Source organism: Pristis pectinata, chromosome 4 (genome assembly GCF_009764475.1).
Source record: "Pristis pectinata isolate sPriPec2 chromosome 4, sPriPec2.1.pri, whole genome shotgun sequence".
NCBI lineage: Eukaryota > Metazoa > Chordata > Chondrichthyes > Rhinopristiformes > Pristidae > Pristis > Pristis pectinata.
Window position 1 is genome coordinate 104938509 of NC_067408.1, and position 15692 is coordinate 104954200.

The 15692-nt window shown below is 45.6% G+C and overlaps 1 protein-coding gene across 1 annotated transcript in view; it reads left to right on the forward strand.

Moving 5' to 3' along the window:
- LOC127569020 (cell adhesion molecule DSCAM) overlaps window positions 1-15692 on the forward strand; it is a 530455-nt gene that overhangs the window by 427558 nt on the left and 87205 nt on the right. The window contains exons 17-18 of the mRNA XM_052013277.1: window positions 9107-9347; window positions 15477-15623. Of these exons, the coding sequence (XP_051869237.1) occupies window positions 9107-9347; window positions 15477-15623 (388 nt within the window). The remainder of the gene's footprint in view (window positions 1-9106; window positions 9348-15476; window positions 15624-15692) is intronic.

Consider the following 15692-nt stretch of genomic DNA (forward strand, 5'->3'; position numbering starts at 1 on the left):
GGAAGAGTGGCGACACTTGTGGGCTGCCCCCAGCATATTCTCAGGAACGCAAAAAGATGCATTTCACTGTGTGTTTCAATGTACATCTGACTAATAAATAAATATCTTATATCTTATCTTACCTGTGATGCCACTTTCAAGGAACTATGGATCTGTATTCCCAGGTCCCTTTGTTCCACTGCACACCTCAAGTAGGGAGATCCAGGTTTTAGAACCAGCAACAATGAACGAACAGCAATTTATTTCCAAGATGGCATATTGTACATGACATGCAAAGGAACATGCACATGACAGTACTTCTGTGCACTTCCTGTCCATGTCTTTAGGTGATAGAGGACATGGATTCTTTTCATTAAGGGGGATTTGATGCCCAGTATATGATTTACATTGCGATTTCTTCTGAATAGGTGGGGCTTAGTGCCACTGTTTTATCACCTCCATATATCAAACTGAGTGGTGTTATGAGTCATTATATGCTGTTTTATTTCAATTGGCACTTCATTTCTGAAGTTGGTTGCAAGGACATTTATTCTATTATAAATCATACTGGAAGTATCCAGTTTAACTCAGGTGGTGACACTCTTGCCTCTGGGACAGTAGGTTGCGGATTCACTTCAGAGTCTTGAACATAAGTCTCTGTATTGACACTGCAGTGTAGCATTGAAGCACTGAAGTTACTGTCATTTGAAGGAGATTTAAGCCGGGTCCTATTTTCCCTCTCAAGATTAGATAAAAGGACACAAGTAGTTCCGCTTGGTGTTCAACGAATATCTCCAAAAACAGATTTTCCAGTCATTATATATTGCTATTTGTGGGAGTTTGATGTATGCAAATTATTTGAGACATTTTTGATAACAATGATCCTTGTAAATTAATCAAAAAGCAAAAGACTGCATATGCTGAATTCTGAACAGAATATCCAGGAAATACTCAGCAGGTCAGCCATGTAAAGTACTGCATTGGACGTAAGGAGCTTTGGGACTGTGAATAAAGTATTTTTTCACCTCACTTAGAAGTTCTTGATAGTGACACTGGGGGCTTCCTTGAAATAAACACTGAACTTGGCAATTGGGAATAGATTTCAAAAGTGGCTTACAACCACCTTATTATTTCTTTATAAGCTCCCAGATGTTTGCTGCTCAAAGAAATATGATTTATTTTCCACCCCGGAAAGGGAATGGAAGGTTAACATTGTCCATTGAGAATTAGTTTGGAGATTCAATCTTAGGATATATATTCCAGCTCTCAGCACCAGCCAAATGGTTTGATTTAAATTGATATCTTTTCCTGACACCCGCTCTTAGTTTCTTTTTGTTCATCCTCGTTGCTTCATTCTCTCCCTTAAACATTTAACACAACAAATTATATAATCAAAACACCCCCTCAGACCCAAGTATTTTGTATTTATATATCTGTGCCAAGTAACCAAAGATAGTTGTGTGTGTTTGGGTGTGGATGTCTTTGCATGTGTGAACTGTGGGTGTGCAGAGACGTTTGTATTGTGTGTGTGTGTGTGTGTGTGTGTGTGTGTGTGTGTGTGTGTGTGTGTGTGTGTGTGTGTGTAAGGTGTTTAGGAAAGGATGGGTTGTCCACTTCAATGTACCTCTCCCTGCATTGTGTCCATGCCTCTAGTTTTTTTTCAAATTCATTTTTGGATCTAGGCTGTGCCAGCAAGGCCAGCATCTATTGCCCTTCCCCAATTCCCTTTGAGAAGGTGGAGGTGAGCTGCCATCTTGAACCTCTGCAGCCCCTCTTGCTGAAGGTGCTCCCACTGTTCTGTTGGGTAGGGAGTTCCAGCATTTAGATCCAGTGATGATAAAGGAGAGAGATATATTTGCAAGTCAGCATAGTGTGTGACTGGGAGAGGAACCTACATGTGGTGGTTTTACCATGCACCTGCTGCCCTGTCCTACTTGGTGGTGGAGGTTGGGGTTTTGGGAGGAGCCATAGGACTAGCCTGGGCCAGTAACTGCTGCACATTTTGTAGATAACACACTCTATAGCCACTATATGCTGGCAGTTTTCTGTACATTCATGCATTTATGGGGATAATTGTTTCTTCTCAACATATATGAAGATAAGAAAGTAGAAACAGGAGTCCCTCAAGCCTGCCCCACTGTTTAATATAATCATGACTGATCTGTTCCAGGTCTCATTTCCACTTCTGCACCAGTTCCTCATAGCCCTTGATTCCTTGATCTTTCAAAAATGTATCAACTTCCTCTATAAATACTCCCAATGATGTAGCCTCCACAACCGTCCAGGGTAGAGAATTTCATTGATTCACCACCTTTTGAGGGAAGAAGTTTCTACACATTTCAGTTTTATATGACTGCCCCTAATCTTGTTACCATGTTGCCTCGTTTGAGATTCTCCCACTATTGGAAACATCTCAACACTTAACCTATCATTGCCCCCCAGGATCTATATGTTTCAATAAGACCACCCCCCTACCCCCATTCTTCTGAACTCCGAAGAATATAGATCTAATTTCTTTAATTGCTCATGATAGGGCAACCTTCCAATCCTAGAATATGGACCTGGTGTAATAGGCCTGATCTGCAAGTGACCACCATCCCCTCCCTGTTAGTTTGCCACACAAGTAGTCAAGGTGAAAATGACCCCTGTGAGTACATGGTAATAATGACAAGGCCCCTTCTCCTGATTTCTGATGGCAGACACATGTATGTCCATGGAAAGAAAATTATGGCTTATTTCTATACTGGGTCAGGCAGCATCTGTGGGGGGAAATGAACAGTCAATGTTTTAGGTCAGGACCCTTCACCTGGGCAGTCCAGATTCAGGGTCTCGACCTGAAACATCAACTGTCCATTTCCCTCCACAGGTGCTGCCTGACCCATTGAGTTCCTCCAGCTTCTTGTCTGTGGCTCCAGATTCCAGCATCTGCAGTCTCGTCTCCCTTTATTTCCATATTGCTTTGCTAATATTCACCTTATATTACTTATAAAGGACTATTATTTCTGCCAAATTATGCTTATATTTGTGCCATATTTAGAACATCTATTCAGTAAATCTGTGTCACTTTAACACAGGCTATCTGGCCCTTATCTCCTTCCCCTCAGAGGGACATTTTGCACAAATTTGGTCGCATTTCTTCAGAAAGTATGTCAGTGGGTTTGACAACCTGAGGCTCTGAGGGGCGCTTCAGAAATGGAAGTTCTTTCTTCTTTACTGCCTGGAAATGACAGTAAAATTCACTTCATGGAGGGCTCTTGATACTGACAGAAGGGGAAGGATTCCAGTGTTTGCTCTCCACGGTGGCAATGTTAGCTCTTACAGCCATCGATTCATAGAGTTACAACACACAGAAACAGGCCCTTCAGACCACCATGTCCATGCAGATTATCAAGCACCCATCTATACCAATCCTATTTACCAGCACTTGGTCCATAGCCTTTTTTATACCTTGGTGATTCAAGTGCAAAATTAATGTGCAAGTTTGCGATTTTGAGCAGCAAACATAATTACAGCGCCAGTGATCCGGGTTCAATTCCCACCGCTGTCTGTAAGGAGTTTGTACATCTCCCCCTGTGTTTGCATGGATTTCCTCCGGGTGCTCCGGTTTCCTCCCACATTCCAAAGATATACAGGTTAGGAGATGTGGGCATGCTATGTTGGTGCCGGAAGAGTGGCGACACTTACGGGCTGCCCCCAGAACACTCTCAGTAAAGCAAGAAGATGCATTTCACTGTGTATTTTGATGTACGTGTGACAGACAGACAGTCTTGGCAACTTGTCAATGCTGCACGAGAAGATTTTCCAGACTATTGGATGTTACTCCTACGATTACCTAAACACACTTTTATAGAATTATAGAACATTACAGCACAGTACAGGCCCTTCAGCCCACGATGTTGTGCCATTTTATCCTGCTCTAAGATCTATCTAACCCTTCCCTCCCACATAGCCCTCCATTTCTCTATCATTCATGTGTCTATCTAAGAGTCTCTTAAATGTCCCTAATGTATCTGCCCCCACAACCTCTGCTGGTAGTGTGTTCCATGCACCCACCACTCTCTGTGTAAATAACTTACCCCCGAAATCCCCCTTATATCTTTCTCCAATCACCTTAAAATTATGCCCCCTCGTGTTAGCCATTGTCACTGTGGGAATAAGTCTCTGACTGTCCACTCGATCTATGCCTCTTAGCTTGTACACCACTTTCAAGTCACCTCTCATCCTCTTCCTCTCCAAAGAGAAAAACCCTAGCTCACTCAACCTATCCTCATAAGACATACTCTTCAATCCAGGCAGCATCCTGGTAAATCTCTTCTGCACCCTCTCTAAAGCTTCCACATCCTTCCTATCTTGAGGCAACCAGAACTGAACACAATACTCCAAGTGTGGTCTAACCAGAGTTCTATAGAGCTGCAACATTATCTCATGGCTCTTGAACTCAGTACCCTGACTAATGAAGGCCAACACACCTTCTTAACAACCCTATCGACCTGCGCTGCAACCTTGAGGGATCTATGGACATGGACCCCAAAATCCCTCTGTTCCTCCACACTGCTGAGTCCTGCCAGTAACCTTGTATTCTGCCTTCAAATTCAATATCCTGAAGCGTATCACTTCACACTTATCCGGGTTGAACTCCATCTGCCACTTCTTAGCCCAGGTCTGCATTCTATCACTATCCTGTTGTAATCTACAGCAACCTTCTAAACTATCCACAACACCACCAACCTTTGTATCACCAGCAAATTTACTAACCCACCCTTTCCACATCCTCATCCAAATCATTTATAAAAATCACAAAGAGCAGTGGTCCCAGAACAGATCCCTGCAGAACACCACTGGTCACTGACCTCCAGGCAGACTACCCTCCATCCACCACAACCCTCTGTCTTCTATGAGTGAGCCAATTCTGAATCCACAAAGCCAAGTTTCCCTGGATCCCATGCCTCCTGACTCTCTGAATGAGCCTTCCATGAAGAACCTTATCAAATGCCTTACTAAAATTCATGTACACCACATCCACTACTCTTCCTTCATCAGTGTGCTTTGTCACATCCTCAAAGAATTCAATCAGGCTCGTGAGGCATGACCTTCCCCTCACAAAGCCATGCTGACTGTCTCTAATCAGCCTTTGCTTCTCCAAATGCCCGTAAATCCTGTTTCAAAGAATCTTCCCCAGTAATTTGCCCACCACTGAAGTAAGGCTCACTGGTCTGTAATTCCAAGGGTTATCCCTATTTCCTTTCTTAAACAAAGGAACAACGTTTGCCACCCTCCAATCATCTGGCACTACTCTTGGGGCCAGTGAGGATGCAAAGATCATCTCCAAAGGTGCAGCAATCTCTTCCCTCGCTTCCCGTAATGACCTTGGATATATCCCATCCGGCCCCGATGACTTATCTGTCCTAATGTTTTTCAAAAGTTCCAGCACATCCTCTTTCTCATGTCGAAATGCCCTAGCGTATCAGCCTGTTGTACACCATCCTCACAAGCGTCAAGGTCTCTCTCTCCCTGGTAAGCACTGAAGCAAAGTATTCATTAAGGACCTCCCCTACTTCTTCCGACTCCAGGCACAGGTTTCCTCTTTTATTCCTGATCAGTCCTACCCTCACTCTAGTCATCTTCCTATTCTTCATATACATGTAGAATGCCTTGGGGTTTTCCTTGATCCTACTCACCAAGGCCTTCTCATGCCCCCTTCTAGATCTCCCAAGTGCATTCTTAAGCTCCCTCCTGGCTATCTCGTAACTCTCCAGAGCCCTGTCTGATCCATGCTTTCTAAACCTTAGGTAAGCTCCTTTCTTCCTCTTGATAAGATATTCTACATCTCTTGTCACCCATGGTTACTTCACTCTACCATCTTTACCCTGCCTCAGTGAGACAAACCTATCCAGAATGCAATGCAAGTACTCCCTAAACAACCTCCACACTTCCATTGTGTACTTCCCCATGTCACGAACCAGCAACAAAAGAAACACACTGAGCATGATTCAGTGTTAAAAACTATTTTATTAATCACTACTTATGATAATACGTAAAATAAAAGTAAAAATGTTAGTATGTTAGAATTCAAAAATGTTAAACCTCGAACGTTAACCCCAAAACTAAACTCTTCGTGTGTGTGTGTGACAAAGTCCAAAACTCCCAGTTCCTGAATGGTTCTTAAAGTTCAGTTCCGCAAGCCATAAGGTGAAACATGAGCAAGGGCTTCTTCAACAACCACCGTTGTCTGAAGATAAGATGTAGATGTAGAAAAACATAGAGAGAGTACATACGAAATCCAAATGTTCCACGATGGAACCCAAACGACACTTCAGTGTTTACTCGGTAGTGACTTCCTCACCCCGAAAAGCATCCGAACCGTGGTCGTCCACACACAAATACCTGTTTCCTTCTACAGGTCAGCAACAAAGTGAACTCCACCGGATTACTTCCAACTTCCATACATGGATTTCAGTGGCAAACACAGTTATTGTTTCTCATCCATCGATAGAGAAAACAAGCAGGCTGGTGTCTCTCTCCCTTCTCTCTCTCTCTCCTTCTTCTTCTTCTGACTTCTTCAACAACATCATTACGTCCTTTATCTTCTATTGACGTAAGCACGCCCCACACACACATACACACACACTCTCTATCTTAAAGGGACTTTCACTGAGTCCGTAACACCCAAGAACATCTGTTCCCAGTTTACGCTCCCAAGTTCCTGCCTAATAGTATCATATTTCTCTCTCCCTCAGTTAAATACTTTCCCATATCGTCTACTCCTATCCCTCTCCAAGGCTATGGTAAAGGTCAAGGAGTTATGGTCACTATCTCCAAAATCTTATCCCATCGAGAGATCTGAAACCTGATCAGGCTCATTGCCTAGTACTAAGTCCAGAAGATCCTCTCCTCTAGTCGGCCTGTCCACATACTGTGTCAGGAATCCTTCCTGGACACACCTAACAAACTCTGTCCCATCTATCCCCTTTACACTAAGGAGGTCCCAATCAATATTAGGGAAGTTGAAATCACCCATGACAACAACCCTGTTATTTTTGCACCTCTCCAAAATCTGCCTCCCGATCTGCTCCTCAGCATCTCTGCTGCTATTGGGGGGAGGGTGGTGTGGTCTGTAGAATACTCCCAATAGAGTGATCGCTCCCTTCCTGTTTCTGATTTCCACCCACATTGACTCAGTGGATGATCCCTCCAGGACATCCTCCCTTTCTACAGCTATGACACTGTCCCTGATCAGCAAAGCCACTCCCCCACTTCTTTCCCTGTCCCTTCTGAAATATCTAAACTCTGGAATATCCAGCAGCCATTCCTGCCCTTGTGACAGCTAAGTCTCTGTAATGGTCACCATGTCATAGTTCCACATACTTACCCATGCTCTAAATTCATCAGCCTTGTTCCTGATACTTCTCGCATTAAAGTAGATGCACTTCAGCCCATCCAACTGACTACAGTTTTGCCCTTTCAAATACCTATCCTTCCTCACACTCTTTCTACACTCTGCATCTACTTGCACACTAAATGCACCAACCTCTGACCTATCACTCAGGTTCCCACCCCCTGTCAAACTAGTTTAAACCTTCCCGAACAGCTCTCGCAAACCTGCCCGCAAGAATATTGGTCCCCCTCCAGTTCAGGTGTAACCCGTCCCTTTTGTACAGGTCTTACCTCCTCCAGAAGAGATCCCAATGATCAACTAATCTGAAACCCTGTCCCCTGCACCAATTTCTCAGCCACTCATTCATCTGCCAAATCAACCTATTCTTACCCTCCCTAACATGTGGCACAGGCAGCAATCCAGAGATTACTACCCTTGAAGTCCTTCTTTTCAGCTTCCTACCTAGCTCCCTCTTCAGAACCTCATCTCTTTTCTTACCTATGTTATTAGTACCAATTTGTACCACAACCTCTGGCTGTTCGACCTCCCCCTTCAGAATGCTGTGGACCTGATCTGAGATGTCCCTGACCCTGGCACCCAGGAGACAACATACCATCTGGGAGTCTCTTTCACATCCACAGAATCTCCTGTCTGCCTCTCTTACTATTGGAATCCCCTATCACTACCTCTCCCCTCTTCTCCCCCCTTCCCTTTTGCACTACATGACCAGGCTCAGTGCCAGAGACCTGGTCATTGCTGCTTTACCCTGGTAGGTCATCCCCCCCAACAATATCCAAAGCAGTATATGTGTTATTGAGGGGAACAGCCACAGGGCTACTCTGCACTACTTGCCTATTCTCCGTCCTTCTCCTGACAGTCACCCAGATACCTGCCTCCTGTAGCTTAGGAGTGACTGCCTCCCTGAGCTCTTATCTATGTACTCCTTTTTATCCCGTCAGAGCTGAAGGTCATCCAGCTGCAGCTCCAGTTCCAGTTCCAGTTCCCTAACACAGTCTGTAAGGAGCTGCAGCTGAATGCACCTCCTGCAGATGTAGTTATCAGGGAGATTGGATGTCTTCCAGAACTCCCACATCTCACAAGCTGAGCACACCACTGACCCTGGAGCCATTCTCACTGCTCTGGCCCGGCACTAAAGGAAACACCAAAGCAAAGAAAGAAAGGAACTTACCAGAGACTTACCTTCGCCTTTTCTCACCAAAACCTCTTGAGCCAATGCCTGAATGCCCCACTCTAACACTGGCCCACTCAAACAATGGCGGCTCCCAAAATGGCCACTCTGCTTATACCTGCCTTCCCTTTATTTGCTGCTGTTAATAAGCCAATCAACTGGGAACAATCTGCAAATGTGCCTCGTTTAGACTCTTGCAAGGTGAAACTCACAAGCACGGGCACAGAGACTCACCTGTTTTCAAAGGTCCCACTCTAAATCTCGCTCCAACTTTGGTTAACACATTAGACAGCAGTATAATAAATGTTCCAGTGAACCCATTGAGTTTAAAGGACATGGGAAAGATACAAGCACTCAAGTCTACAGCTCCAGCCTCAAACCTACCCACATTCCTGACATTAAACCAAAACTGTGCAAATGAGCCCAATGCATTATAGCGCCAAAACGCTTTGAAACATTCCTCATGCATTCTCAAAAGAAGAATAACGGGTTAGAGAAGGGAAATGTATGATTTGCATCATAATTCTGTGTGCTCTCTCTCCCTTCCCCCACCATCTGCTCAGGCTCCAAAGAAGCACCTGCAGAATGGATTGATTCGTGGCTATCAGATTGGTTATCGGGAGTACAGCACAGGTGGGAACTACCAGTTCAACATCATCAGCATGGAGACCACTGGTGACAGTGAGCTCTACACCCTGGACAACCTGAAGAAGTTTACACAGTACGGAGTGGTGGTCCAGGCATGCAACCGAGCAGGCACTGGGCCATCCTCGCAGGAGATTATTGCCACTACACTGGAAGACGGTAGGTCAACAACAACAACCTACATTTATGTAGTGCTGGAGCATAATCAGAGGAAAGGTGACTCCGAGGCTCATGGGGGGTGTATATTAGTGCTGATTAGTCAAAGAACTAGGTTTTAAGGGGGAAGGAAAGGCAATGGTGTTTAGGGAGAGGATTCGAGACGAGATGTTCTTTGTATCTGATGACAAGATCAGTGGTGATGGAAGGGGATGAGTGATGCTGGAACTTCAGGAGTGTGAAAACCTCAGAGAGATGCAGGGAGAAGATCAGTGACAGAGGGAAGGTCGGTGACGTGGTGAAGGTCGGTGAGGGGGAGAAGGTCAGTGACAGGGAGAAGGTCAATGACAGAGGGAAGGTTGGTGACGTGGCGAAGGTCGGTGAGGGGGAGAAGGTCGGTGACGGGGAGAAGGTCAGTGACGGGGCGAAGGTCGGTGACAGGGAGAAGGTCGGTGACGGGGAGAAGGTTGGTGACGAGGAGAAGGTTGGTGACGGGGCGAAGGTCAGTGACGGGGAGAAGGTCGGTGACGGGGAGAAGGTCGGTGACGGGGAGAAGTTTAGTGACAGGGAGAAGGTTGGTGACGGGGAGAAGGTCGGTGACGGGGAGAAGTTTAGTGACAGGGAGAAGGTCGGTGACGGGGAGAACGTCGGTGACAGGGAGAAGGTCGGTGACGGGGAGAAGTTTAGTGACGGGTAGAAGGTCGGTGACGGGGAGAAGGTCGGTGACGGGGAGAAGTTTAGTGACGGGGAGAAGTTTAGTGACGGGGAGAAGGTCGGTGACGGGGAGAAGTTTAGTGACAGGGAGAAGGTCGGTGACGGGGAGAAGGTCGGTGACGGGGAGAAGGTTGGTGACAGGGAGAAGTTTAGTGACGGGGAGAAGGTCGGTGACGGGGAGAAGTTTAGTGACGGGGAGAAGTTTAGTGACGGGGAGAAGGTCGGTGATGGGGAGAAGTTTAGTGACGGAGAAGGTCGGTGACGGGGAGAAGTTTAGTGACAGGGAGAAGGTTGGTGACGGGGAGAAGTTTAGTGACAGGGAGAAGGTTGGTGACGGGGAGAAGTTTAGTGACAGGGAGAAGGTCGGTGACGGGGAGAGATGAGGTAACAGAGTATAAACTTACAAACAGTGGCACAGCTAGTAGAGCTCCCAACCACAGCCACCTGCATTCATCCTGACCTCTGGTGCTGTCTGTGTGGAGTTGGCACATTCTCCCTGTGACTGTGTGGGTTTCTTCTGGGTGCTCCGGTTTCCTCCCACATCCCAAAGGTGTGCAAGTTGGTAGGTTAATTGGCCACTCTCGTGTGTAGATGAGTGGTGGGGGTTGGAGTTCATGGTGAATAAAGTAGGATTAGTATAAAAATAGGTGCTTGATGGTCAGTGTGGACTCAGTGGGCAAAGAAGCCATTTCTCCATGACAAACTGTTGCTGGAGCAGGAGGAGAGTGCCATGAGGAAAGGAAATTAGCCGAGTCTTGTTTGCAGTTTGGCTCCAGGCCTGTCAATATGGCCGACTCTTAACTGCCTTCTGAAGTAGCCCAGTCAGTGACTGGGCTGAGGGGGAAGTGGGAGAAACAATGAATGCCAGCATTGCCAGTAACATCAACATCCCATAATAAAGGACCCGAGAAGTCCCAGTAAGTGAAGAAATCTTACCCAATCAAGGTAAAAACTACTGAAAGTTAATGTTCAGCTCCCTCCATAGATGCAGCCTGACCTGCTGAGTTCCTCCAGCATTTTGTGTGTTGCTGAAAGTTAATGTTGCTCCCACAAAAGGATTGCCTTAATTATAGGGCAATTTTTTTGCATTCCTCAAATATCTGGAGACCATTGGATTAAATTTTTACAGCTTTATACTTTGCACCTTGCCCCTGTTTCGGATTTGGTTCACTTTCCGTCCTCCACCCAATGCTTTCTCACACCCGACGGCACCCCCCGATTCCACTTCCCAGTTACCTCTCCTCCTTCTTATCTTTTCCCTGCTCACCGTCACCTTTCGCCCTTACTTTACCTCTTCATTTCATTCTCACTCTGCTTCTTTGGTTCCCCCTTTCCTCCTTATCCATGTCGCTCCATCTCTCTCCATTTAGTCCCTTGCCTTTCTTTCCTCTTTTGCCTGTTTTATCTCCGTATCTGCTCCCCTTCACTCTCACCAATCTCTTGCCTTCCTCTCTATTTGATTTCCCCCTTCCCTCCCTACCTTTCACAATCACATCCAACCTTTTCTTTCCATCCCTATCCCTTTTCTTTCTCTATTTCCTCTCTCTCTTCCCACTTCATCCTTTCCTTCTTCTCCTTCCTCTGTCCCAGTCCTCATTGTTTCATTTCCGTTCTTCCCTCTCCTTATTTTGTCAGAGTTCTTCCTTTCTTTTGCCCAGCTCTTTCCCTTCTTTTCTCACCCAACTTTCATTTCTACCTTCTTTCTTTCCTTTTCACTTTCTCCTCGTCTCTCCCTCAGTTTCTCCCCTGTTCTCTTGCTAAGTGAATGGTACAGCTCATGCCTGGAACTAGCACCCACTGGAACACAATAGATAGGACTGGCCTTGTGAGGGAAGTGAAGAGTTCTAAGCTGATTTTAATCCTGCAGCAGGCATCGAGGTATTAATGAGCTAATTGCTCAAGAGACAAAAGGGTGTCACAGAAGGCAAGAAGTAGTTAAGTAACACCCGGTTAAGAATTTGCCAGACACCAGAGTCCTGAAATGGACACTATATTCTGGGTTTTGCCATAAAAAGAGATTACCAGGTGGACAGAGGAACAAATTCAAGACGTGCTCAAAGCCTCCTTTGAGAAATGCAACTTCTCCACTGACCCCTGGGAATCCCTGGCCTCAGAGTGGAGAAGCAGCATTTAGGATGGTGTTGAGAATAGAGGCCCATAAGTGGTGCAAGGATCAGACCATCTTACAAAGTACCCCCACCCCCAACCTCCCCCGTCATCTACCACCTTCCCTATCTGTGGAAGAGTTTGTGGTTCTCATATTGGGCCAACTTAGAACTCACAAAACCAGACTGGGAGTAAGGCCCCCTCAGTCCTTAGAAGAGTTAGGAATTTAAAAGCCTAAGAACATTTTCCGAGAAAATGGTCTGAAGGAAACAATTTTTGGGAAAGGATAAGTACCAATAAAGACTACGTATTGAACGTAGCAAGGCAGAATATAAGACACAAGGGAGACTGCAGATGCTGGAAATCTGGACCAACAGACAGAAAATGCTGGAGGAACTCAGCAGGTCAGGCAGCATCTGTAGAGGGAAATGAATAGTCGATGTTTCAGGCCGAGACCCTTCATCAGGACTCAGTGAAGAACTTCATCATAGTCCTGATGAAGGGTCTCGGCCCGAAATGCCAACTGTTTATCTTCCCTCCATAGATGCTGCCTGACCTGCTGAGTTCCTCCAGCATTTTGTGTTAAGGCAGAATAAGGAGCTTAAAAGGACAAAGTGAGAAAGGTTGAAGGGTCCACGGGATGTCTCAAAGGGCAATGGGGAGAGAGTAAGGCGGTGAGAGTGGTTTGTACCTTTCCTCACAGGCATGAGGTGCAGTGAGCATGGTTTGTTGCGAGATACATCCGCTTGGTGTGATTGTCACAGAGTACATATGCCAGATTCAGTCCACAGAGAGAATAAGTTAAGGTGTTTCATCCTTCCTACAGTGGCCTCTGCTGGTCAGACCCTGGGATAGGCAACAGTTAGAAACAAACTACTTCTGCTTAAATATTGAGAAAACTGTGTCATAAATTAACGGGAAATAAGATGGAAGGTTCATAGTAACCATTCTTAGGGGTACAGATTTGCAATCCAAAAGCATGAATTACAATTACACCACAGCAAGTAAGGATTTTTATTATTATTCATTGAAGGGATGTGGAAGTCACTAGCAATACTGGCATTTTCTGTCCATCCCTAATCAGCCCTGAACTAAGGAGGTGGCTAAGGTACATTTAGATTAAATCAAGTAAGAACATTAGTGAAGCCACTGGGAGCTTCAGGGACCCCAGACAGTCATCAGCTTTATACTGCAGACTTACTTACATACCATGATGGCATTTGAACTCATGTCTCTGGATCATTGGCCCAGGTTGTTAGACAATCATTCAGTAACTTAACCACATTGTTGCCCAGTACAGGATGTAAATCTAGAATAAAATATTATTATCAGTAATGATGACCACAAACTCAGCAGACTGTAGTTCACATTTAGTATCCTGACTTGGTCAGGTCTGAATGTGACTCTAGGGGATCATAGTTGACTATTAACTGCCCTCTAAAATGATCAAACAAGCACTCAGTTCGGGGTCATTTATGGATGGGGAATAAATGCTGTCTTCGCCAACGACACCCTCATCCTGACCTCGGATGCTGTCTGTATGGATTTTGCATGTTCTCCCTGTGAGTGCATGGGTTTCCTTTCACATTCCAAACATATGCTAGTGGGTAGGTTAATTGGCCACTGTAAATTGCCTCTGGTATAGTTGGAGGGTAGGAAAATTAGTGTGGAGTTGGCAGGAATATGAGAGATTTACTGGGGAATAAGTGGAAGAATGGACTAAGTGGCTTCCTTCTATGTTGTAAGGAAATATGAGATTAAAAAAAATCTCTTGATTGCTTCTCTTTAAGTCTAATTTATTATTAATCTTTGATCTTTTCCTTCTAATCATTAAACCAACCTCATTAAAACTTATTTTGGTACCATTACTTTTGCTTGTGTGTGATTGTACAAGTACCACAGATAGATTTCCAACAGGACCCAGCCTCAGGTGACACCCACCCTCCACTCAGCAAGCCACGTACTCTTTCCTTGTACCCGTGTGACATTCTCTCTGTCACGCACCTCTCACCACCCCCCCAAGTGAGCAGGCCAACCAACCTTCTGCTGCAGGAACCCATCAAGAAATGATGAAATTCAGATATTGTACTGGAAATTTGCAAGTGCAGGATGAGCAACAGCAATGGCAGGTGGTCTTTCCTGGATGTTCTAATCCAACTACATAATTGCATAAAGAATACTGTCCTCAGTGCAGGGAAGTTGAAAGTTACCCTCACTAAAAGGATACTTAGTACTCCTGAAGTTGACTTCAGTAGAACAAAATTTCACAAATGGAGTTCACCATTCATGCACCGTGTTTGGCACGTGTAGATAAGGACGAATTCCTATCCCCATTGTCCTTAATTAATTCTCCAAAATTGGCATGACTCTCAGAGCTGGCATTTATTGCTTACCTTGGGAAAGTAATGGCAGATCACGTCCTTGAACCCATGTTGCCTGGTGATCAGGGTGCCAGCAATGGTAGGGGATTGATAAAACCATATGGTTTGCCAGGCTGCTTCAGAGGGTAGCTTGGATGCAGTCATATTGATGTAGGATGGGAGTCACATAGAGGCAAGACTGAGTTAGGGCAGCAGGGTTCCTTCCCCATGAGGAACTCTTGGTGCACTTTAGTGCACTCTAAAAGTGCACGCTTTAGTCTCTATGTTTTGAAACAACTTGTTGTTCAATGTCACGCTTGTATAGTTCTATACACTCATGCATGTAATGGGCTTCATGCATGAACTGGGTGATATTTCTGGTTTTCAGAGTGTTGAAATTCTACTGGATATTTGGAGTCTCCCATAGCAACACACAAAATGCTGGAGGAACTCAGCAGGTCAGGCAGCATCTATGGAGGGAAATAAACAGTCGATGTTTCGAGCTGAGACCCTTCATTAGGACTGGAAAGGAAGAGGACAGAAGCCAGAATAAAAGGGTTGGGGGAGGGGGATGACCACGAACTGGCAGGTGATAGGTGAGTCCAGGTGAGAGGGGGAAGGTAGGTGGTTGGGGTGGGGGTTGAAAGGGACTGATGTGAGAAGCTGGGAGGTGATAGGTGGAAGAGGCAAAGGGCTGAAGAAGAAGGAACCGGTAGGAGAGGACAGTGGACCATGGAATAAAGGGAAGGAGGTGGGGAACCAGAGGGAGGAAGGTGTGGATGATGGGCAGGTTGTGAGGGTGGGGGTGGGGAAAGAGGAGGGGTAATGGGGCCAGTGGGATAAGGGAAAACCAAAAGTGGGGGTAGGGGGGAATGGGGGGAGTGGTTACCAGAAATCAATATTGATGCCGTATCCATTTGGAGGCTCTCACTTGTTTTCTTCTTCATGGCAGTTCCCAGCCGACCACCCGACAACGTCCAAGCCACCGCCATCTCTCCAGAGGTCATCTCACTCTCCTGGTCAATGCCACCAAAGGAGGCACTGAATGGGATTCTACAAGGATACCGGGTTATTTACTGGGCAAATCTGCCAGATGGGGGTAAGTTTGTCAAAGGCTGTGGTTAGGGTTAGTGTCTCCTAAGAATAGGCAGAACAGCATCATTCCATT